This window comes from Rhodnius prolixus, unplaced genomic scaffold (assembly GCF_049639745.1).
Source record: "Rhodnius prolixus isolate KJV_2025 unplaced genomic scaffold, Rpr scaffold_3, whole genome shotgun sequence".
Lineage (NCBI taxonomy): Eukaryota > Metazoa > Arthropoda > Insecta > Hemiptera > Reduviidae > Rhodnius > Rhodnius prolixus.
The window spans coordinates 20,162,595-20,187,153 of NW_027411603.1; the positions used below are offsets into that span (position 1 = coordinate 20,162,595).

Sequence of the window (24,559 nt, forward strand, 5' to 3'; positions counted from 1 at the left end):
TTTTTATAACTAATTTTGTTGATATTACTCACCTTTTATTATTATATCAAAAAACGTATAATGAATGAAATGGCCAGCATAAGGGTCGGTGACATCTAATAAATTCTAAAAAATTTAAAAAAAAGTTAATGTAGTAAAATTACTTAAATAATATCAATGAAGTATGAATGAAATGTTGGTTACCTGCTGATTTGTGTGCATTTTGGCGTTTAATCAACCCTTATACTTAACATTTTCAACTGTAAGTTTTTGTTAAGGAAATATAGAGTGCTAGTTTATGTGGTATTAATTTTTCTTTTGAATAAAAAAAGAATCCTGAATACGTTTAAAACTGTAGAGGATTATCATTCTTCGATACCATTTCAAAATTGTGTACTAGCATTATTCAAAATAGACAGGTTAAATGGGTTAACCCAGAGGTTCCCAATCGTTTTCGGTTTGCGGTTCCCTAAATAATTGGATTTTTTTTCGCGGCGCTCTTAATACATAAGATTTTTTTCTAAATTTTTGACTTCAAAAGGTGCGGATTGGAAAGAAAACAATGAAAGACTCGAAAGTTGCTAAATTCTTGGAATTGTGTCAGCATACACGATTGTTGGCGCAAAAATTCGAGAATTGGAAATTCCAAGAAAATTGCCGAATTGTTTAATTCAATATTTCATGGCGCGCACTTTGGGAATCACTGGGTTAACCCTAAACGAATATTTAATAAATTAATGAATTCCAGACTGGTTTCAATGGGGCTATTCAACCATAGATACAATTTTCTACTTGTACATCACAGAGTTAAAAAAAAAGGACCAAACTTGTACCATAAGAAAAATCCAAGCTCTTTTATAAACTTTGGCGCTTTCTAAATCTGTTAAACTTTGCAAAGACATTGAATTGAATTAAATGACTACTACCAAAATGGGCGTACAGGATTGAGGCAAGGATATTTAATTTCCCCACTATTGTGTAGCCTACTTTTAAATGATCTGTACAATGAATTGGACGTAGGTATAAACATAGCTAGGACGAAAATTAAATTGTTTCCGTTTGTGGACGGTTATTTTGTCTGTCCACATAATCACAGTGAGGTGAATGATAGAGAATTTGGACATTCACTGTGATTAATGGAATTGCAGGAAAAGTATAAAATATGATTTTCAAATCTAACACGTGGAAACTAGAGAAGCAAGAAAAATGGCCACGTCAAACTTAGATGGATTAAAAATGAATTTATTTACAGTAGTTTGTTTACATACGTACGCAAAAATAAAAATATCTAAAGTAAAATTGATGATTCAAGCTTAGCACTTATTTGCACTTAACTACTTTTTAGTTCAGATTAAAGGAAAACATATTTACATATTAAAGAAAAAATTGAATAAAAAAGAAATCTTTCCTTGTCAAACTTGAATTTTGCCAGTAATGAAAGTAGTGAAGCTAACTTAGCGCTGAATATTTATTATAGTACACTTCGTTCCAAAAGTTTTAGTTTCACAAAAATAATATATTTTGAGCAACCTCTCGCTTAATAAACTCGTTTGGTGCCCAATTTGAGGTTGGAGAGAAAGTGACAGAGACAAGTAACAGGGAACCTTTCTGGAGTTATTCGGCCTACCGACAAACTATTATTTTTAATTACTGAATTCAAATTTAAACCGCATGTTTACCGATAAGTTTCACTATATTGGGAAATGTATTGGTAAAGTGGAACTGAATCAAATGAAGTAAAACTGACCAATTATATTATCATTAACAGTAATTGAGAAAAGGATTTTCAGGGCTAAAGAATGGATCTGTTAATCATATTTTCAAATAAATAGATACTGCCACAATAGATATAAACATGTGACAGATGTTTTGAAATTGTATAGTTACAGTTATAGTTAAGTATAACATGTAGAATTAATAAACTTTATCACCCACTGTAATCCTGATGTTTTACTCTTTGGCCCTGAGAGCAACATGAACTTAAGGGAGGATCTCTAACATTTTCTGCTCAAGTGCTCTGGTATTTATCACATTGGAGAAGCACTTCAGGTCGCAAAGGTATACTGACAGACAATTAGGGTATAATGCTTTTTAACCAATGCTTTTTTGGCAACGGTTTTCACCATCCACCAGCGCATTTACTTATCTAAAAACACTCACTAATATGAATTTTTCAGGTTAATCTGAATAAATAAAAAATTTAAATGTTGGTTTGTTCAAAATCTTAAATCTTCGAAAGTTCTTCACTGATTGCTTTGAAATTTGGACACAACGTTGTATTCGAATAAGCGCGTGTTTTTATAGACCTATTACATACGAGGGTCGTTTGAAAAGTCCGTGCAAAGTCAGAGAGATAGCACCACTGGCGCGTATCGAGGTTATGTTTAGTTAGTAGCATCTCTTGGAAGAACACACACCGAGTTTCAGCCAGATCGGTCTATTTCTTTGTGTTTGGCATTCGTTTGAATCGAGGAAGTCGAGTGATTTTCAAAAAATTAACGAAAAAGAATTTCGTGTGTTGATTAAACACTACTTTATGAAAGGCAAGACGCCTCAGGAGACTAAAGAGAAGCTTGATAAACATTATGGTGACTCTGCACCTTCGATTAGAACAGTTTATAAGTGGTTTCAAAATTTTCGAAGTGGCCATATGGGCACAAGTGACGCTGAACGTTCTGGACGCCCTGTTGAGGTTACTACTCCAGAAATCATTGATAAAATCCATGATATGGTGATGGATGACAGAAGAGTGAAGGTGCGTGAGCATCTCGAATGAACGGGTACATAATATTTTGCATCAACATTTGGACATGACAAAGCTATCCGCAAGATGGGTGCCGCGATTGCTCACGCTTGACCAAAAACGAAATCGTGTGAAGAGTTGCAAGGACGGTTTGCAGCTGTTCCAGAAGAATCCGCAGGACTTTAAGCGTCGTTTCGTCACTGTGGATGAAACATGGATTCATCACTACACTCCTGAGACCAAAGAACAATCTAAACAATGGGTTACCAAGGGGGAATCTGCGCCAAAAAAGGCGAAGACCGTTCCTTCGGCCGGAAAGATTATGACGACTGTCTTTTGGGATTCGCAAGGAATAATCCTCATCGACTATCTGGAAAAGGGTAAAACTATTACAGGTGCATATTATTCATCGTTATTGGACCGTTTGAAAACCGAGCTGCAAGAAAAACGCCCACGATTGGCCCACAAAAAAGTCCTTTTCCATCACGACAACGCACCAGCTCACACCTCAGCAGTTGTGGTCGCAAAATTAATGGAAATAGGGTTCCAACTCGTTTCACATCCCCCCTATTCTCCAGACTTGGCTCCCTCGGACTACTATTTGATCCCCAATATGAAGAAATGGCTGGCGGGAAAAAGATTTTATTCAAACGAGGAGGTGATTGCAGAAACGAATGGCTATTTTTCAGACTTGGACAAATCCTATTATTCGGAAGGGATCAAAAACTAGAGCAGCGTTGGACGAAGTGTATAAGCCTAAAAGGAGACTATGTTGAAAAATAAAAAAGGTTTACCCCAAAAAATTAAGTAGTTTTTATTTTTGCACGGACTTTTCAAACGACCCTCGTAGATGTCACATCTGTGATTACTAGAAAAATAAAAATAAAAAAATAAGAAACAGTGCCATCTGTTGGACGTAAAAACAACACACGCTACACTAAATATTTTACGAAATTCCATTTCAATATTTCCGATTGCATTGATTTCAAAGTCCTACAAATAGCCTCGAATCCACCAGCTGCAACTTTAATTGTTTTATTCTCCTTATGTTAAAATGACGCGTTAGCGTAAGCGCGGCTGTGTTCGAAAGTGCTTACGTATTACACATGGAATGCGAGTAGAAAATGATTTGAACGACATAAGCGAGGAAAGCGAGTCGACGGCCAAACTTGCATCTTTAAAGAAACTACATACCTGCAGACTGAATACCGTGCATCCCAATTAAGATGAATAAATATATACGGTCCAACGTTTTCCAACAATTAAGAATTGTCAACGGCATTACACATACCACTTTCCGCAGTGTATGTCAAGTTCTGATTTAATTGGTGAACGTCTGACATTGGGATGTATGCATTAATGACGCGTGCAACACCGTCACATCCAAATCAAATCGGTGCATTGTTTGCAGTCATATTGACCACCTGCTCTCCTTCATCTCCAACAGAGTTATGGGTGAAATAAGTATAATTCATAAGTCGCTGAAGATATTTTCCGTCGAGTAGGCAAGGAAAATTCAAATATGAACATGGATTTCACTGCGGAAATCTACAACGAAACGTTAATAATGATTGAAGATTTGTGCTCAGAAATCGCGAACAAAGTTCTCAATCAACCGGGAATGCTATCACCTAATCTGCTGCTGCTGTTCGATGTAGAATTGCGTCGTGAACTTAATTGAAAATACAGGTGATCTTTTGTCCTATGTGCATTCAAATATTCCTGAGCTAACAAGAGCAAAAAAGCATTTACAATCAAATAATGGAAACTGACAATTACGGGGTTGGAGAAATCTTCTTCTTAGATACGTCAGGAGGAACTGATAAAACGTTCCTAATTACATTTGATTCTGGCAGCAATTCATACCCATAATAACAGCCTCAACTCTTGTGTGGTCCGGAATAGTCCAATTTAACGAGACTGAGTCAAAGCAACGCTTTGATGTGTACAGCTAGTTAATAATATTAATTAACGATTAATCGCTAATTTATTTGTACAGGTAATGACGTGCCTACACCAGGAGGGCCTTTAAAAGTTATTGGTACATCTACTACAAGCTTTGTTTTGAACTGGAAACACCCAAAGCAAGGAGCTATGCCAAAATCATATCTAGTTGAAAAACAACAACATCCAAATGGTCCTTGGGAAAAAGTTAGAGAAATTCAATGTGACCCAACTAGACCGCCTTCTGCCGTAGTTGATGATCTTGAACCAGACGCTTCATATAACTTCCGTGTTACATCTAAAATCGATGATCGTTCATCTCCTCCACTTCAAAGTGACAAACCCGTTTCACCATCTCGTTTTCCATATTCCGATGAGAAATCTTGTAAGTAGATATTTTTTTTATAATTTAAAAGATCTCAGGGAAATGGTTTTTAATTTTATTTTTTAATATAAAGTGTGTCAATGTCTTAAGCACTGGATGTCTTCTCAGTAAATTACCTCTATACAGTGTTCTCTAGCTACATTTATTACCAGACAGTGAGCATTATTGTCATTATTTTAAATTTATGGCGTGTAAGCAACTGAGATTTTCTTAGTCTTCAGAAAGTGAGTCTTAGATGCATTTATAACGAAAAAATCTAAGGGTTGCCGGTTTTGGACTCAAATCTGGGGCCATCGTATGAGAGTCAGTTCATTGATCATTCAATTCAATCATTCCATTCAATATTATTATAATACTATATTACATTCCATACTACTATTATTATTAGTTATGCACCTCAACAGTATTTTAAAAATTGCGAGCATATTATATGTACATTATTATAGTAGATATGGCTCCCATATTTAAAATATTTTATTTTGATCCGTTTTACCCTTAAGCAATGAAGTATCATAGTGCTTTTTAAAAACACATAAATCGCATAATCTTGAACATAGGACACCTCTAGAAAAAGTAACAAAAAATTTGTAAAATGATGCCAAAACCTGAAAATCGAAAAAAAAAATGGACATTGTGCCATTTCCTTCCGAGGTACAGGATATACGTATAATATTTTTTTTACTTTGCAATAATATTCAACAAAATTTTTCTATTTCAATATTCCATAATTATCAAAAATTTCTACTCTTAGGAGACAAAGCTCACACACACATTCTGTAGCAAGAGAACAATATTATATTGTACTAAGATGATTGAGGGCACCAATGTCTTAAAATATTGATGCGCTTTAAATAGCATATACACTAGGGCAGGGGTCGGCAACCTAATTTAAGTAGAGAGCCATTTCTTCTTAAATAATTTTAATAAATCTTACCAAGAGCCGCAAGGATGACAGTGTAAACAAACTCTATAGATCGATTGTATCCTCAAATTATTATTTTATGGTATTCAATAACGTTTAAATGTTTTATATATTTATTTTCACATATTGCAAAGTAAATATACAAATAAATAAGAACTAAAACTGTGTTAGAATGAAAAGGCGGCAGTCTTATATAATTATGTACTTCATTTTAATTTAATTCTATTCAAATTTCAAACCTATCATATTTTAAATTCTTTTTGAAAAAATATCTTTAATAAATGAAATTTTCATTTTTTTTCAACGTAATCAAAATATACAATATATTTTGGGCAGGCTGAAGAGCCACACAATTTGGATAAAAGAGCCGCATGCGGCTCGCGAGCCGCGGGTTGCCGACCCCTGCACTAGGGTGTTTCAAAAAATGATGACTTTTAAATTTTAAAGAGCGCCGGGCGGAAAATCAAAGTACATTTAAAATCAAAATATTTGGTACATAGTAGAGCAAAATCGATTAATATTTAGAGGTCGCTACCATTGAACAAAAAATTTTTGTTTTGCTTTTTTTCATAAAAAAAAATCCTTATTAAATGTCTTGTATCTTCCAAAATTATTAGCAAAACATTTAATTGAACAAAGTTTATTTAAATATAATTTGCTATAAAGACAAGGCAGTTGGAATCATTTTGATGGCCTTTTTATTTTCAAAGTTATGAATAATTAAAAAAGCTGTATTTTTGGAAAAAAAATATTAAGAAAAATATTCATTTTTGAAAAATTTCCATTAATTAAAATTGATTGATTGATAGTAAATTAATTTCAAATTGTAACAATAAATGCAAAATATTCCCTAATTTAGACGTTTCAGTAACCAAAATTATTTGTTTTGTAAATTCTGTACGAAACACATAAAAAATGGAGCGATTTTAACGTTAATTAATAGAAATTTTTCAAAAATGAATATTTTTCTTAATATTTTTTTTTCAAAAATACAGCTTCATTAATACTTTGAAAATAAAAAGGCCATCAAAATGATTCTAACTGCCTTGTCTTTATAGCAAATTATATTTAAATAAACTTTGTTCAATTAAATGTTTTGCTAATAATTTTGGAAGATACAAAACATTTAGGTAATAAGGATTTTTTATGAAAAAAAGCAAAACAAAAATTTTTTGATCAATGGTAGCAACCTCTAAATATTAATCGATTTTGCTCTACTACGGATCAAACTTTTTGTTTTTAAATGAACTTTGATTTTCCGCCCGGCGCTCTTTAAAATTTAAAAGTCATCATTTTTTGAAACACCCTAATATATACCTTCTATAAAAATTGTTTTCAAAACATGTGTAGAAAAAAAATTCCATTTAAATCATTTGGTAGTTAAGCCAGCAGAAAATTTGATAATAGAAAGTAAGATTCTCCTCTTTAAAGTGCATAAGACAAAAATATGGATTGTAAATAACAAAAAAAACATTCTCTAATCCTAAAAAACAACCATCTTACAGTTACTCCACAGCACGTTATTTTAGGAAATAGAACTTTTTAAAAGCCAATTTCTGATAGAAGCTACTTTATTTTATTTAATTATTTTGTAAACAAAAATATTAGTTGCTCATTTTTAATTTTTTGTTTTGTTTTTTTTTTGCAGCTAAAGAGGTAAGTCAATTATTGTCTTCTACTAATACCAATTTCGTTTTTTTTATTTAATCACAGCAGAAGAGTTATTATTTGTTTTACGGAAAATGTGATAACAAATAATTTGGACACCTCTGGAAATCAATGTATAATATTATGAAAACAATAATATTCAAGGTTGTAAATTTCCAATTAAGAGCAACTAAAAAAAAAAAGTTTTCGCAAAATGAAAAGAAAGTCGAAATTACATTCTTCATATTCACCTTCCTCTCGAGAGACAATTCAAAATTATCTTCGTCACCTTATTTATTTGCACATGTTACTTGAAGCGAAGAAAGTTCTTATTTCTCGCGAAAACTTTTTCTTAAAATTTGACTCTTAATTGGCCCTAATGATCTAGCTGTTGATGTGCCGGAAAAAAAAAAGAAATTATTTGACTCTTAAAAAAAAGCTTTCTTGATTTCCTAAAGGCTCAATAGCACCCGTTTGGAATTCTATTTCGAGAGAATTATCAAACTATCATGATTTTTTTGTCTATCACTACTCTGGAAAAAATCTTTATTTGACCAACAGCCTCCTGGATATCTGAAGAAATTATGACACTTAAATTGATTTCATTCTTTTTTAATCTCTGTAGTACAAAAGTAGAGCAACTGTGGCCAAGGCTTACATGCTTCGAAATACCGCATAACTGCCCTCATCCCTCCTTTTTTTGTTTTGCTGTTTAATCATTATTAATGATTTGTCAATTAATAATGTTAATTTTATCCTTAAAGAGATAATTTTACCTAATGTTTTTTCTAGCCAGAGGCTGGCAAAAAAGTTCATTTATAGCATCTATGTTGACTACGAAATTAATCTAACAAGGCAGGACAGTGTCTGGATGATCAAAGGCATCCTCAAGAGACCAATGCAGACTGAGAAAACACATGATTCACTCAATTCTGACACACCTAGATATTTTGTTTTTAGTACGTTTTATTAGGAAGAAGAGGAAACGGCATTATATATGTATATGTATTGAATAAGCATAAAGATTTATGAGATTCATTCTTGCAAGAGAGTTCGACTGCACCAGAGCGCTTCACCACAAGCACAAGTCTAATCTGGCTGGTGGTCTAACTCGTGGGTAGTACAATAGTCTTTTCGGATTGCAATTGAGAAGGCTTTTTCGTTACGTCACATATTAGAATCTAATCTAATATTTATTCTCGAATGGCAATACATTTAAAAAGTTATTAACTTATTAGACCTTAATTTAAATACTTCAACAATTTTTATTAAAGTATTTGATTATTCTTTAACTCCAACATTTTCATCTGTATCTTCAGTTAATGTCTATTTAATAAGCAGGGCAATTATTGAAAGTTAAAAAGTTTGAAAAAGAAGTTGGCTGGAATTTTTGTAGGAGTCATGTATGTCCATGGATTCATTTACTTTGTATTTATGTCTTTTGCGTGTGAAATTCTTTTGTATAAGTTTACTTTTAAAAAGTTTACTAAAGACGTTAAAGAGTTTTATGATCTGTCGGTATTCTGAAATAAGATTACTTTTCTTGTTAGCGTTTGTTTAATTTAGGTATTAAATTAACAGTGGTACAATCAGCATTGTGAAGACTAACTAGATGTCTCTAAAAGACAGTATGAAGCAATGGCAAGAGTTTATATGTTTATTTTACCTGTGACCTCCATTATCTTTCCTATAGTGACATTTTTTCCCGAAAACAAAAATTTAAAATTATTAATTATAATTATTTTCAAAATGATATTTTGCCTAAAATTTTAAATGTTTTTTGTTTTTTGTTTATCTACCAAAAGCGTTCGCAACCTTCAGGACCACGATCACGAACTCTGTTACATTTTACAAGTGAAGAAGAGACTAAACGTTCCTATTCCAAATTAGATAGAGATGAATCAAGAATAAGGAATAGAACAGAATTGAGGAGAGGGTCAGCAAAATCAATTGATCGAACAAGTCAACCGAGCAAAATAAGGAGAGAGCCCGATAAAGAAAAGCAGCCAACTGTCTCATATAGATCACGAACATCAGGTGAAAAAAATCCTTAATCCTGGGATGCAGAAGTAGCTTTTATTTATGGATATATCAAAACTTTGAAAGACTGGCGATACCATTCCCAAAAATATACAATTACTTTTTTGAAAAAATGTTTTATTTGCTTTATTTTGGTTTTCTTTGTATATTTTAAATTACCATCAGAAACAATTCAGAAAACAGAAAATACAGATATACAATTCCGACAACAATTCAAATAACTTCTTCTAGTATAAATAATAATAAAAAATCAGCTTCTTTTCTAGAGTCACATTTAATTTTTAATAATCAACAGGAACCAAGAAGCATTATGAATTTTATGAATTACGAATAAGGGTTGTTTTCTAATTTCTTTACTTTTTTTTTAAATACGCTTAGGGTAGAGGAAAGCGAAAGGTAAAATTATTCATTGGGTTCAAAGCACTGTATTTAAAGTTAATAAAACATTCATTAGCAAATTTAAGCATTTTCTTAAAATGAAATCAAACTTGCATTCTTGCTTATTTCAATATTTATTTCCAATTTACTTAGTCAAAAAAATAAGAAGCATGACTTTCATAGAAAATATTCTGGTACAGGTGACTTTTCAGGGATCATTCTAACAGCCTGAAACAAATAAGGGATAAATTAGTAATACTGCTTTTGAAAAATACACCCGTTTTATCAATTTAGGTTTTTTTTGTTTTTAGACTAGCTCACGTTTTTATATTTATGGTAAAAGTACCTTCTTAAATCAAACTTCAAGTGATGTGCTTCTACTATAATGCAAACTGATAATATCACTTATGCAAACAAACCAGTTATGTACATAATACAAAATAATACCTTCTTGATAGATCTCAATTAAGTAGTGTGATAGAGCCGTTCTGAATAATCTACCACAAAACTTAAAACATTGACCACTTTAAAGAAATTAGCACAGAATGCGTGGAAGATTAGGTTAATACGCATATTCTACAAGTAGTGAGGGAATTTAAATATTTGGGAGCTACCCTTACATCCAAGAACGAGGTGAGCCACGATGTTAAGAGCAGAATAGCAGCTGGGAATAGATGTCTGGGCATGCTAAGACAAACGCTCCGGAACAAAAACTTGTCCAGGCAGGCCAAAGCGGTCATCTATAAAACGATTATTAGACCGGTTGTTATGTATGGCTCGGAGACGTGGGCGCTGACGGTAGCCGATGAAAGTAGACTAAATTGCTGGGAAAGGAAGGTCCTTAGAACTATCTACGGACCTATAGCTGACAATGGAGTTCTCAGATGTAGAAGGAACATCGAGCTGAAGGAGCTGTATAAGGATGCAGACTTGGTGACCACTATTAAAATCGGAAGACTGAGATGGTTGGGGCACCTAGAAAGAATGGATCGTTGGAGAGGCCCACGCAAGGCTTTTGAGGGGCATCCTGGGGGCAAAAGACCGCGGGGTAGACCGCGACTCCGTTGGCTGCAAGATGTGGAGGATGACCTCCAAAAAATGCAGATACACCAATGGAGAAGAAAGGCAGTAGATCGAGACGGCTGGTCTAATCTGCTTAAGGAGGCCAAGGTCCTACAAGGGCCGTAGTGCCAAAGGAAGAAGAAGTCATATTATTCCTGTTAAATTTATTCAAATTCCCAAGAAGTAAACCTCATAGAGGAGATCCCTCTCAAAGCATCAAACACGAATTTCATGGAACAGACTGAAAAATTGGCATCAAATAATCTAGTCTGAAAGAAGACATTCTTGTGTAAAAGCCAAATTTTTTTCTGACTTCATACTTTTCAAAAAAATATTCTTCTGTAAAATACTTACTTAGTAGGGCTGTTAAAAAAATAAATAAATTGAAGTAATGGCTAGCCTGTTTGCGTATACTTCTCTTAAATGTTACCAATATCCATTTCTTGGGAAAAAGATTCTAACTGAAGGACTCTTAAGTAGTGCATATTAAATTAAAAGAAACATAGGTAGGTCGTCATGAGAAGTTCATGGTAATACTTATAAAAACAAAAAGGAACATTTAAGCTTACAAATAAATTATTTTTCAACTTCGCAATTTCTACAACAGTTTAAATTCTTCTTACCACATATAGTTAACTCTTTCATTACATATATGGTTTTTAAAAAGAATGATTTCCTAAGCTTTCCGTTCTCCTTCTCAGGAATCAAAAATATCATTATCTTGAAAAAGTTTTTAAAGATATGCTAAAATGTATAAAGAAAAGCGTAGGAAGTAATGTGTAAAACTGAAAGATCTGTTCTATGAAGTAGTATTATGTACGTACAGTTGAAAGATTTTGTTCGATAGCTTTCTGCCTGTGGTGCCTATAAAAAAGTTTGTGTTCTTGCAATTTTCTTCTCATGCAGGTACATCCTATGTTCTAAAAATCATTTATCAGGCTCACAAGCCGAAAAAAACTCAATTTCGATTGCTTGCTTCTACTATCATCATTAATAAAGTAAAAATTGTTTCCTTAAACAGCAGTTCTTAGGCCAGGCCAAGAAAATCGATCCGAAAAAAACACAGAACCTAGTGACAGCAAGTATTTAAAATGCGCAGAAGTCTTGCACAGAATATTTCATATTTTTGAAAATGTCCCAGACGTTGAGAAATATCCACTAAGATATAAAAATATGTATTCCCAACTTCGTATTATACATTATACTATGATTTGGCTGTCTAATTTTAAATGTTTCTTCTAAACTGACAGTAAGTAAGGTTTAATTGTTAGATAATAAAAAACATTTACAAAAAACCATGTTGTTCAATTACTCGTATGTTCCAGAAACAATATTTTTACCTATCCTTAAAGACTATTCGATGTAATGTATATTTTGTCAATCTAAAGTTAGAATCAAACTCACTTGAGGTGCGGCATCAAATATACTGAATGTATCTGCACCTTTTTCAGATATTTCATAAATGGAGGCAAGATTTCCACATCTACAAAAACATTTCACCATAAACTAAGAATTTGAAAACAATTACCTTAATTAAAAAATTTAAAACAATGACTTAAAATATAAAATACCTGTAACAATAGTTTGGTGCTGACCACACTGTCAATACAGTTTGTCGAAAATGCCATCTATATCCCTCTAATACCAACTGGTGAGCTCTGGCTATATAATCTATATCATTTGCATCACGAAATTTATCAGAAACATCTATGCCGAATAAATAACCAGCACCTCTTGGAGAACTTTCCCATCCTCTTTTTGAATCTTAATTAACAAAGAAAGAAAAAGAAAGAAGTACTATATTACAAAAATAAATCCTGTAGTAATGAAAAATTTTAAAGTAGGCCACAAAAAATTTGGTAGATATGGTTTGATGGCCAAGTATTATATATTTTCATTGCAGCAGCATTGCTACATGGTGGACCTTCCCGTATTCCTTCCAAGCAAGGGGATACGTGGCGATGGAGTAAAGAGTGGCCTCAAAACTAGTAAAGAAATAAAAAGGCTTCCTGTAAAGAAGAAAATAAAGTAACGCTAACTTTACTTCTAACATATAGAGCATTGAAGGTTAGCTCTTCTTGGAAGTATTAATATGGGATCTATTATGTGTGAATTAGTCTAGAGCGTTGTATACAGTCCTTGATTAGCACCTAGCTTTAGTTAGAAATGAGAAGACTACTAGTACTCCAGAGAGTCAGTTTTCTAACCAAGTCTAACTTCTAAGTCAATTATATTTTTGTTGAGCAATGTATCTCCTGCCAAGCGCACTATTATCAGTCTACAGCGGTTATCCCCTCAAAGACTCAAGGAAACACACTCTAGCGAGCCTCGTTTAGTTAGTTAGTAATTATTGGAAAGTGAAGTATAGTAATCGAGAATATAGATGGCGTTATGAGAGTTTTCTCTCTTTGTGTTAAATTTAAACATGTAGCCTGAAAAGTAACTGAAGGTAATTACTTTGCTTTTACAATGAGACAGTTTTTATTTACTTTTACTACTTCATTGAGTGAAACAATAATGAATCAAAAGATAACAGTCTGTAGGAAAAAAACTGTTTGTATGTTTACATAAGCAAAAAAGATAATAGAAATTCCTTGTACAAAAACAAACACCTTCAGGATCAGACCATAAAAGATCTGTTATTTCTCCTTGATGAGGTACATCTTGAAATCTGTCTAACACACGGATTTCATCAATTCTTTGAATTGAAGGTGATAAACCTCCATGGACGCAGAAAACATTACACTGAAAAAATAAAGGAAAAAAATTATTTAATTATAATCCAAATCGCAGCTTAATGAACGTTACTATAGTTTAAAAAAAATATATACAGAACTTTTATTATACTGAAACAAGGTTCTGCCAAAATTAACAAATCTTTGCTAAGCCTCGAATTTATGATTGTTTTTATTTATAAAAATAAGTTTAAGTAACAGAGAAGCTGAGAGAAGTAACAAAGATAAACGACTTTACGCTGCCTTCCTGTTCAATGATATTTTTACAGTGATAATAAAATGATAATTTTATTTTTATTATATGAAATAGTTAGTTTTCATAATATTTCACTAATGGTTAGCCTGAAAACGTGATAATAATATTTTTAAAGTTTATTTACCTTCCCCACGATTGAAGCGCTAATGGGAAGCATGTCAAAAACCTGTGAACATTCCTTCCAAACGTTTATGCTTCCATATTTTCTTAAAACTTCATCATAAAAACCATAAACTTGAGTGATATCCCTTGTCTCATGATTCCCCCTAATGAGGTAGATTCTTGTAGGATATCTTGCCTGGTTTAAAAGACATATGTTAAAAATTTGTCGGATTTAAAAAGCTGTATAAAATTGGAGGCAACCATTTTTATTTTTTTAGTGCTTCGCAAGCTTAAACTATTCAATTTCTGTTATCACTCATTTCGAATATATTCACTAATTAGAAAATGTATTTTGAGAATTGAAAACATTTTTATCTAGTTGCTGCAACTAATCAAGAAGCGTGTCGAGTTTGATCAAACAAGCTAGTCATTTTGTAATACATTATTATATGATTTATTTCGCTTTAGTTAAAAAACGAACCAACCACGAAAAAGTAAAATTTCACAAAAGTTTTTTCTCGCTTAGAACTTTACACTAACAGCCTATAATTAGGAATCACTTACTGGGACACTTCTCCTCTGAAAATATTTGGTGGGGCAAAGAGTTATCTGGTCTCTTCAAACGAAAACTATTTCTGCATTCTTTCAGTCGAAATATGATTTCTAAATTACTCAAGACTGTAGGAATTGTTTGATTCGCTGAAAGATAACAATTGCTTATAAAAGTTGCTACAAAGTAATTGTGCCAGAATAATTCATTGGCCTCTAGGTGTATTATGCTAGAAAATATCTCTTCTCTATATATTTAATTCTTCAATCAAGAAAGTACACTGGTTATTGATCAAATTAGAAGCATCAATCTCAAAAATTATTGATCCCCGGGGGCCATTTTTTTCTCTACATGGGCCTATGGACATTATTCGCTCGTTACAAACTCACTGCAGTGAGCTGGAGATGTAGAGTCTAATTAAACATGGATGAAAGAGATGGTCATAGTGGGTGCCACGATGAACCCTTTCGAGTCGCAGTTCGTTGGTTTTCTGACAAACACCAACAGAATCTCAAAAAGTTCTCAGGAAGACAAAAAATGCCACACAAATAGGACAAAAGCGAAAAGCGCAATGATTAGATATTAGTGTAAGCCGTGCCCAGAAGAGTACAGATACACCACAATAAACCTGAGCCATTCAGCAAAACGCAGCAATTGGGCAGCTAATAACAAAAATTGGTGGCAGCAAAACTGAATGAAAACCTCAGGGCATAACAGATGCGCTTCCATTTTTATTTACAATGGCAAATTTGATGTGCAATGAGAATTTATCTCTCAATCCGTGTTTTTATTTTTATTTTATCTGGATCTAAGAAGCGCAAATTAGAGATGTAAGTTAAAGGATAAGAATTCGAAGGGAACTTTATTATAAATAGGCTGCATACCTAGTACGTAGCATTAAAGACGGGCATGCATCATTTCCAACACGTATGTTCATCAATAATAAATACTGTCAACTCTTATGGAAATATAAAAACTATTTCAATGTTATTTCTAATCAAAAGTTATGATGTGACATTTGCCACAATAAAGTGATTTTATTTCCCATAATTCAATGTTATTGAAATTTCATTGAAATTGCATTTTTTTCAAGATTGTTTTACCTTTAAAGATTATTTCATCGTTTCTACTTACTTTGAGAGCAATCAAAAGTAAGAAAACTTCCGTACTATGATATCCTCTATCCACATAATCACCTAAAAAGAGGTAATTTTGCCAAGGCAGTTCCCCTCCGATGGTAAACAATTCTATTAAGTCAGGAAGCTGGCCATGAATATCTCCGCATATCTGTCAACATTTTCAAGATTGTTAACATTGTTAGAAATTTATAATTTTAAATATAATTAATTAATCAGGAAGAGTGATTTGTGAAAGACCGGAAACTGAAAATTTTAAATTGAATATTTAGTGAAAGTTAAAAAGAGTATTTGTAGAAACAAAAGTCAAGGCTTGTACAAATAATAAGTAAAATTGTAGGGAAATATTAGAACTAAACACTTTAAAAAGATTATGGAATGGACTTTGTAAAAAACAAATACACTTTTCAGATTAGCAATGTCGAAGTTGTTAGAGAAGCGCAAAGTTGTAGAAAATGCCCTAAAAATGAGGAAAAGATAGATCTAGAAGTTGCGCAAACCATCGTTAATGCGTTCCACAAAATTTGAAAGGTCCAACGATTCTCTTTACCGTAGAAGGAAAGAGAATTTCATTTGAAAATTAAAACCACTCAGAACTAGCAGATTGAACATTAGTTTCCAAACCTTTGTGAGGAAAAAAAAAACGCCAAATGATGTGAATGTATCCGAGAGGAGATGTAACTTGTTAGTGTTCGTAATTTAACTATTGCTGAGAATTAAGATTATTGTACCAACTACTGAATAAAATAAATAAAAACCCTTTTTTTACAAGCTCTGGATCTTCTCCCTCGTCTTATTGATCTAAATAAATAAAATAATTGAAAGTTACCTGCGTTTCTGGATGAAAAAGGAAGAAAGTAAAGAAAACTCGACTAGCAGTTAGTTTTTCCGAAATAATAAAATATATTTATTCTCCAATTTTACTCTCTGGATAATTTACTAACTTACTAAAAGTAACTCATCTTTTTTTGTTGATACTTTTAATAAACTACTTTGATACTTATAATTTAAAACAAAAAATTATTTAGAAGTGCTTCCACTTTGTACCAAAACATGAAGACCATGTGCATAAATGAACCACGAATCATATAAAAAGAAGTTCTTTTCTAATTTAAGCAAAGATTTTTTTAGTTTCTGTTAAAGCTCGGCAATTACTACTATACTGTAAAATATTAGTACCACTGCTAAACTGTCACAATTACTGCTCCCTTCCGCAGGGAAAGGAAATTTCATCCAAGACAAACTCTAAGGCTTCTGGTTTAACTTTTTATAAAGATTTAAAACTGTAGCATTTTTCTTTTATATTTGATATAGCATACATTCTTTTAATTGTAATCTCTTGAATTAATCTCTTCTACTTACCAGGACCATCTCTTATGTGATCTTGACAATGTTCCTAAGGAGTCAGCATTTTTTTTTTATAAGTTTGGTTTGTTCTGCAATAAACCTAAATATGATAAAATGTGGTATTCCGAAGCATCTTTAAGTTCTTTTTTAACAGTTAGGTTTGCTTGCCTTTCGAACAAGTCGTAGAAAACAAATCATTTAATGAAAGAATGCTACTGAGCTGGTCAACGATACCTAAATCACAATTTTTGGTACAAAGTAGCAAATTCCGATTTCCGTTTTTGATAGATTATTGGAACATCCGTAGGGCTTTATAGGGCATTACTAGTATACCTATGTAGGTAGTTTGATGCACATTAAAGAGATAGCTGCATTTCTAAATATCTTAAATTAAGCATGTGTAAAAAAAAACCCGACAAGTTTTTGCACGACCTGTCCTTTGACTGCCAGACTATTGTTATGCGTAGAGGTTTCCCTTGTAGCACCAAAAGCACTTATAAAACGTTACGGTTAAAAAATACAAATATAAACAGATTTAAAGAAATTTGAAAAAAGAAGTTTATTACTAACAGAACAATAAAATAGTATATATATATATGAAATTTATTACACATTCCTAGTTCATTTATCATATGATACCGTGAAGTTCTTACTTCACAATCACTAGTTTTAGAGAAATTAAAGAATCAATGAACAGAACGGGCAAAATGTCTAAAACACTTACGTGTCCCCCATTTGTTCGTCATACAGGAGAGAGAAGCATAAGAGGCTGAAAGGATAAAGAAACGTTGGCAAAGATAATGCTATTTTTTTTTTTTTTTTTTACCAATATAGACAGTTGCAGGGATCAGAATCCTTTACTAGCTAGAAATGTCTATATATTGGCATTTTCCGGCTTAAAAAAATGATGAATATGCACAAAAACAAAAAAACACTAATAAAAATAATGCAACATTTAGTAAACATTCAAGTTGAAAGAAAAAGTATAAGTTGGAACACTGAAAACAGCAGTAAATGAAAATAGAGTGTGCTCAAAGGGATTATTTCCTGATTCGCAAAAATTTTATTGAAGAAATTTAAAATTTTAGCTTTTGAGTAAATATAACGCTCAGGCTTTCGAAAAATTGTCCAAAATTTTATCGAAAAAATTTTACATTATGAATATTTTGCCCGGATAACAGAGAAAAATAACCAACAGTGGAAAACTTCGTTACTCCATCTGTATTGTTCACGCAGTTTTAAAATAGTTAATTAAAATAATTTCATAATGTTGACAGAACTAATATTAAATTAATTTTTTGCTTACCTTGTATATTTTTATCTTATATTTAACAAGACTTATTTTTCGATATAAATACAATGCAAAATTAAACTAGACTTTTTAATTTTAATTTTCATGATGTTTCGCAACTAGGTAAGTTTACTGGGCACTAGTACTCACACTGATTGGTACTTCCAAATTCAAAACATTTGGCTCTTGTGGCAAATATTCCTTCACTTTTGTGCATAACGAACGAACTTCAGTTTCTGTCATTTTTTCGCCTTTCCTTAGCATTTCAATATAGTGTTCTAAAAATTTACCATTATTCCCTATTTTAAACATTTTCTCTTAAATAAAGTGATCTAATTTTAACTTTGATAATTCCGACCAACTTACTAGGAGGTAAAAATATCAATCAATAGGTTAAATACTTAATTTCACAGACCATATGTGTTCTTTATTCGAAATTACGAAAAAGAAACATCTTCATAAAATATGTACATTCTTTTATTTTATTAATAGTAAGTTTGGGAGTAAAATTCGTTCTGAGTTTAAAGCTTAAAACAGCGCGAATAGAGCAATATTTTAACACAACATTATGTACAAAGAAAAAGGATAGTTTTAAATCTAAATTCACAATTGACCTTCAAGAAGTTGCTGCTTACACAATTTTGCCTCTGCAATCTAGTTGGTGGAAACTTTATACTTACATATACGAAAGCAGATATTTTGCTTTAAATGCTAAATGTATTACATTAATGAAAAACGTACTATGTCTTAATAAATAAAAAAATAAAATTAGGAATGCAATTTATATTAATACATTATTTGGCCGATATTTTTTTATTTTAGAAGGGCTCAGATAGTCATTAGAAAGTGCTTGCCAGAAAAGTTTTTGCCAATAATCCTTTTGCCATAGTTTTTTTCTTTGTTTTTTAAACTGCGGTAGCACAATACACTTATTTTCAGTGTCAATTGTGGTTTGTTTATTTCTTGCGTGATCCACAATAAACGATAAAAAATAACCAGAACAATAGTCTTCAGCTGTACCATCGTCAAAATAATAATCTTTAAAAAATTCCCGATAATTTACTTTTTTTATTAACTGAAAGCCAAAGCATTTAGCAACATATTTTTGTTCTTCTTCAGTTGCGATGGTTGTTATAGTTTTCGTACCATTAATACTGCAATACTTTAACAGTGCTATGAATAACTCATATATTATATGTGATTTTCTTGTCACTTTTGGCAAAATCATCCATACATGAATTTTATATATTATGTCAGCGTTGTGAACCAAATTAAAATCGATTGAGTGATACATGAAATTATAAAAGTCAAAAACAGCTTGTACCTCTTTTGATTTATAATATACAAGTTTTTCTTGTTCCTTACGACCATCCGCAGTATCAACAACACTTCCAATGATAAATCCTAATACTTTTCCTGTCTTGGGATGAACTGCTATTAAAGAGGAACCTTCGCTCATCCAGTCATAAACTTTGTTTAAATATTCTAAAAAACCGTTCCTAGTTAATCCAAGCAGTTTCCACAAATGATATTTTGGAACATAATATTTTACCAGTAATTTCATAACAACTGAAAAATAGTTTTTTGGGAGGCATTGCACTAATACTGGTGAATTAAATGTTCCTGCTTCACTTAAGATTATGGGACACAAAGCACTGGACTCACCATATTCTTTATCCATGACTTTTTTTTTAGAGCTTACCTAATTTATTTTCAATTTCAAAGAAAATACTATTTAAAAAAAAAAAACAAATTTAGGGTGACGAGGCAATTGTCATGTATCCTGATTTTAAAATCATTTTCGCCATTCATTTTTTTTTTTTTTTTTTTGTACGAGACGTGATACATTAGAAAAGTATGATTAGACGTACTACATTATAAAATGAAATATGATTTAAAATGTGATATGTTTGGAAATTTCGAGTAAAGAATATCTTTGTGATTGCCATACATTATTTCAGCAAATATATAGTTAAGAAAACTAATATCATATTTTCTAATGCGGTAGCAACCGTGAAAGGGCCCTTTTGAATATTGATTTTGTGTATGCGAAAATGGAAGGCTTTCTAAAACAACATTAAAAGTTCTGAAACGAATTTCAATAAGAATTAAAACTAATTTAGAAGGAAGGACTCACAGCCACCCATTTTCATATTTTTATTAAAATAGAAACATATGCACAAATACCATGCAAAGGAGCATAAGTATGAATAGAAATCTCCCTAGATGACCTTCCAGGCAATGACGGCATTAATGTTGCAGCTAAATTTTGATAAAATGAAATTAATTTGCATCCATCGGCGTCGTCAGCGAGGCACTGGACTGCCGCCTAGGACTTTCCCTCCCTCTCTACACAGCGAACACGCGTACACGTACAGAAGCTACTTACTTTATAACCTGCCGTAAGCCGGAGAATAGATCCACGATAATCTTTCGAAAAATGCTCCGTATTGTTGTAGATTGTATTTTTTATATGATTGACGTAAGCAAGATTAAATTTTACTTGTTTCATCTCATTCAATTAAAACAATTACCGAGATTAATGTAGGATACATAGAAGTTTCTAGCCTGCAACATTCCCTCTTGGAGGTGCAATTTTTTGGCTTGCAGTTTACATCCTTTACAACTCATGAAAATTGAAAATAAGAATGTAAGGCAACTTCATTTCTAGTTGCTATCAATTGGAGGCCCTAAAAGCCAAATGGGGAACATAATAAAGTAGGGGAAGAAAGGTAGCGATGAAAAGCTATCAGCAGAATCAGCTCTACTGCGTGCCCAGCCAAGACTAAGTAGAGCGTTCTTTCAAGTCTGCTAAGGACCACAACTTACTGTAGAAAACGGATTGACATTTTGAGTAAACATTGCAAAGTTATGTTTGACTACAATTACTTGATTACACATTCGAGAATTTTTTTTTATGAAACTAAGAACTTTTTTTAAATTTTAAATAATTGATAGAAATTATTTACTTTTCAATTCAATAGTTTTCTTTATTCTGTCAGCTTGTTTTCCCTTTTTCTATGTAAGAAGCTAGCAATTCCCTTGATTAGCTGTGAACCTTAAACGACCTTTTGCTGAAATTCTCAAGTTTTAACTTTTCTACTAAGCATAATTTTATTAGTCTCTCTCTCTCAAAATGTCTAAACTGGAAAATCTAGCCACCAAGCAGCACCGGTTATGATCCGATATGACGAAAAGTCCAAGTCTTTTTAAGATCGGTTTCAGTGAAACAACCAAACAAATTTCAATTTTCTGCGATTTTAATTTTCTTTAGATACGCTGACGGCTTTACACAGACAAATATCTAAACATTTTTTTTCACATCCCAAAGTCCAGAAATCGTGTATTTCCGATAACAACTCAAAACCTCAAATGTGAACGGTTGTTATAACGAAGAACTACAAAAGTAAATAAAAATAAATTATATTCGAGGATTAAAGCATTCTTCGCGACATCACTAATTTCAAGATTTCTTTCATAAGAGAAAGATTCTATGTTTCTTCAACGCAATATGTAATCAACACTTTTATGTTATTTCTTCAGAACTCTTAAATTTGAAAGAAAAAACAATCTCCGATAATGAAACCGAGCTTATTAATTGGGAAGAGCCTGGCAAACTAGGAGTAGGAAAACCATAACAACTTGTTATCTAATTGCGAATAATCGCGCTGCAACATCAGTGCAGGATTGAAGTGTCATGCATAATTTTTTAAAACATGTCAACCAAGAATATTGCCAATTTTTCGCGATTATTATATTTTTATAATTGTTTTGTAAGCTGCCTATTCAGTCGATAAATAAACAAGAATAGGTTTCTCAAGTAATCAATAAATATATCTTCTTTTTAATAGGTATTGCTTATTAAACACTGATTGATCATTACAATAATTTAGTTAAAATTGCTTTACTGTAACATCGGAAGTGCGACAATTAATTAAACCAAAACTGAAATTAAATAATCTAGCAAATAGGCACTTAATTTATATTCTGTACAACATCTAATATAAGAGAGAAATTTAAAATATATATCACTATCTATAAATGAATTAAATTAGTCCTAATATAACCTATGAAGAATGAAGCTAAGAGAAAATGAACTCCATTTATTCTTCTGGAGTCGCTTCAACCGGCGAAGGAAGAAATTCTTCATCTGGGAACATCTGTCTAAAAAAGTTTTCTGCCTCGCTTAAAGCAGAGAAGAAGTCTAATTCGAATTGAGCAGGCCCTGAACAAGAATAAAAATTAGATGGCTTCACTTCAGAAGGCTCAGAACTTATCTGAGAAAAATTAAAATACATTTTAAATAATATACAAGGTTTACTAGTTTCAACAGTCAACTCTTCATGATTACTTCTTAAAAACGTCTTTTGACTTTCACACGGTGCGAATAACTGCTTTAGAACTTTATCAAATTCCTGAAATCCATCATCTTGGCCTTTTTTAATCAAATGAACTATATATATCCCATTTGGGCAGGCTAATGCAGAATTGTCAACTTCTATTACAGTTATTGGTGGGGAAGTTGAATTTTCAGATGGAAACTGAAGCATCGAAGCACCTCTCTTTCCAGAAGGGTATAGACTCTTGTCGGTTATCAAAATTCCTCTTGCCATTATTTCTGTTGAATTACTTTCTAAATAAAATTCCAAAGGGGTCTGACTTGACGACATTACAACATGTTCCGCGTACAGTTCCTTACTACCACTTACTATTCCAACGCATTTATTATTTTTCACAATAATTTTATCTGCACCTCTATTTAAACAGTAGATTCCTCCGTAAACTGCAGATAACCGACAAAAAGCTTGAACAAGTTCGGAACTCCCATATAGTGGCCACAAGAAAGGAGAGTTGCCATAAATCCCAAGAGAATTTAGAAAAATTTGGGCAGCTTTAATGCCTTCATCACAGGGAGATTTCTTTGAAACCCGAGCTATAGAATAAAGAATATATTTTTCAATGTTTTCAGGTATTTGAAATTTTTTAAGAAACTCACTGAATGTTATATTTTTGTTATGTTCTTCTTTCAATGAATCATAATTAAAGTTTTGAATTTCTTGAAGTAATTTCATTAGCATCCTTTTCTCAACAACCGAAACAGTCCTCGTGGAAAAAACATCGGATTTGGAGTAGGGTACCGATTCAATAGTTGAATTTAAATATAACAGCACATTATGTACACTAACGAATTCCGTGTACCGGGAGACCCCGGATCTTATCAAAAGTTCAACCATTGGACCTTTGGAGAATATTATTTTTGGAGATAAATCAATATTAAATTTCTGTGAAAGCTTTTTTAAGTGACTGCGGGTCCACATTTCGTTTTCAACTTCATTGGTGGTCTCTGAATCCTCAACTTCTTTCACCTGGCACGAACTTTCTTCTTCATTCAAAAACCATTTCCACTGAACATTATTTATATATAGTTCATTCTTATTTGTGTCATAGCACTCCCTCGCCCCTTGTAACACTTCACCTTTAATATCATTTGTCTTTGCTTTTTTGTTATTACCAATTTTATCAAGCCACTGCTCAAAGTAATCTAAACTAAACGTAGCCCATTGTTGCCCATAATAAGAATTGCCATCTATATGTAACACTTTCTTGTTTACTCGAGAAGCAGCAGCCGCTAAAATTGATTCAACTAAACCAGTTCCAACTACAATAACATCGTACTCGGTGGGCAGATCGTCATTCATTGCAGAGAATATTTATAAAATCTTCACAATTTTAAATATACAAATAAATTTTATTTTTTATTTAAATAGAATCTTTTACACTTTAACATTAGTAATAGTAATACGTACCCCCACCTCACTCATTTTTACTTGTTTTAATTTCACTAATTAGCATGATTTTCATTTCGACAAATTCGAAGTGTAACCTCTCTTCGATTTCTTATGGAAACATTCAGTCTAAATATGACGTAGAATAGAGAGGACAAAGGGAAGGAATCGATGTTAGTCTGATATTTATCGATAAGGTACGAAAATGATATATATTATATATCATATAATGATATATAATGTCAATAGCTCCAAT

The 24,559-nt window shown here is 32.2% G+C and overlaps 3 protein-coding genes across 6 annotated transcripts in view; 1 reads left to right on the forward strand and 2 right to left on the reverse strand.

Moving 5' to 3' along the window:
- Nucleotides 1-5,078, forward strand: part of LOC141453499 (tenascin-N-like) — a 28,079-nt gene extending 23,001 nt beyond the window's left edge. For both annotated transcript variants that reach the window (XM_074126843.1, XM_074126842.1), the window contains exon 4: nt 4,722-5,078. In XM_074126843.1, the coding sequence (XP_073982944.1) occupies nt 4,722-5,059 (338 nt within the window). In that variant the 3' untranslated portion in view covers nt 5,060-5,078. The remainder of the gene's footprint in view (nt 1-4,721) is intronic.
- A 5,075-nt stretch (nt 5,079-10,153) lies between these two features.
- LOC141453855 (serine/threonine-protein phosphatase 4 catalytic subunit-like) lies at nt 10,154-24,425 on the reverse strand. 3 transcript variants are annotated; one of them, XM_074127526.1, is made up of 8 exons: nt 18,884-19,130; nt 18,668-18,795; nt 15,878-16,030; nt 14,216-14,389; nt 13,713-13,845; nt 12,672-12,864; nt 12,505-12,583; nt 10,154-10,266 (listed from the first exon to the last, which is right to left on the reverse strand). In XM_074127526.1, the coding sequence occupies exons 2-8, from the start codon at nt 18,779-18,781 to the stop codon at nt 10,216-10,218; spliced, it is 897 nt and encodes a 298-aa protein (XP_073983627.1). In that variant the 5' UTR covers nt 18,782-18,795; nt 18,884-19,130; the 3' UTR covers nt 10,154-10,215. The 3 variants fall into 3 exon arrangements, with proteins under 3 accessions (XP_073983627.1, XP_073983628.1, XP_073983626.1); XM_074127527.1 differs by lacking the exons at nt 18,668-18,795; nt 18,884-19,130 and adding an exon at nt 24,325-24,425; XM_074127525.1 differs by having other exon boundaries at nt 18,668-19,130.
- Nucleotides 22,339-24,331, reverse strand: Rep (Rab escort protein). The gene has a single exon (XM_074127524.1). It carries the CDS (start codon nt 24,214-24,216, stop codon nt 22,621-22,623), a length of 1,596 nt encoding a protein of 531 aa, XP_073983625.1. The 5' UTR covers nt 24,217-24,331; the 3' UTR covers nt 22,339-22,620.
- Nucleotides 24,426-24,559: the final 134 nt, after the last annotated feature.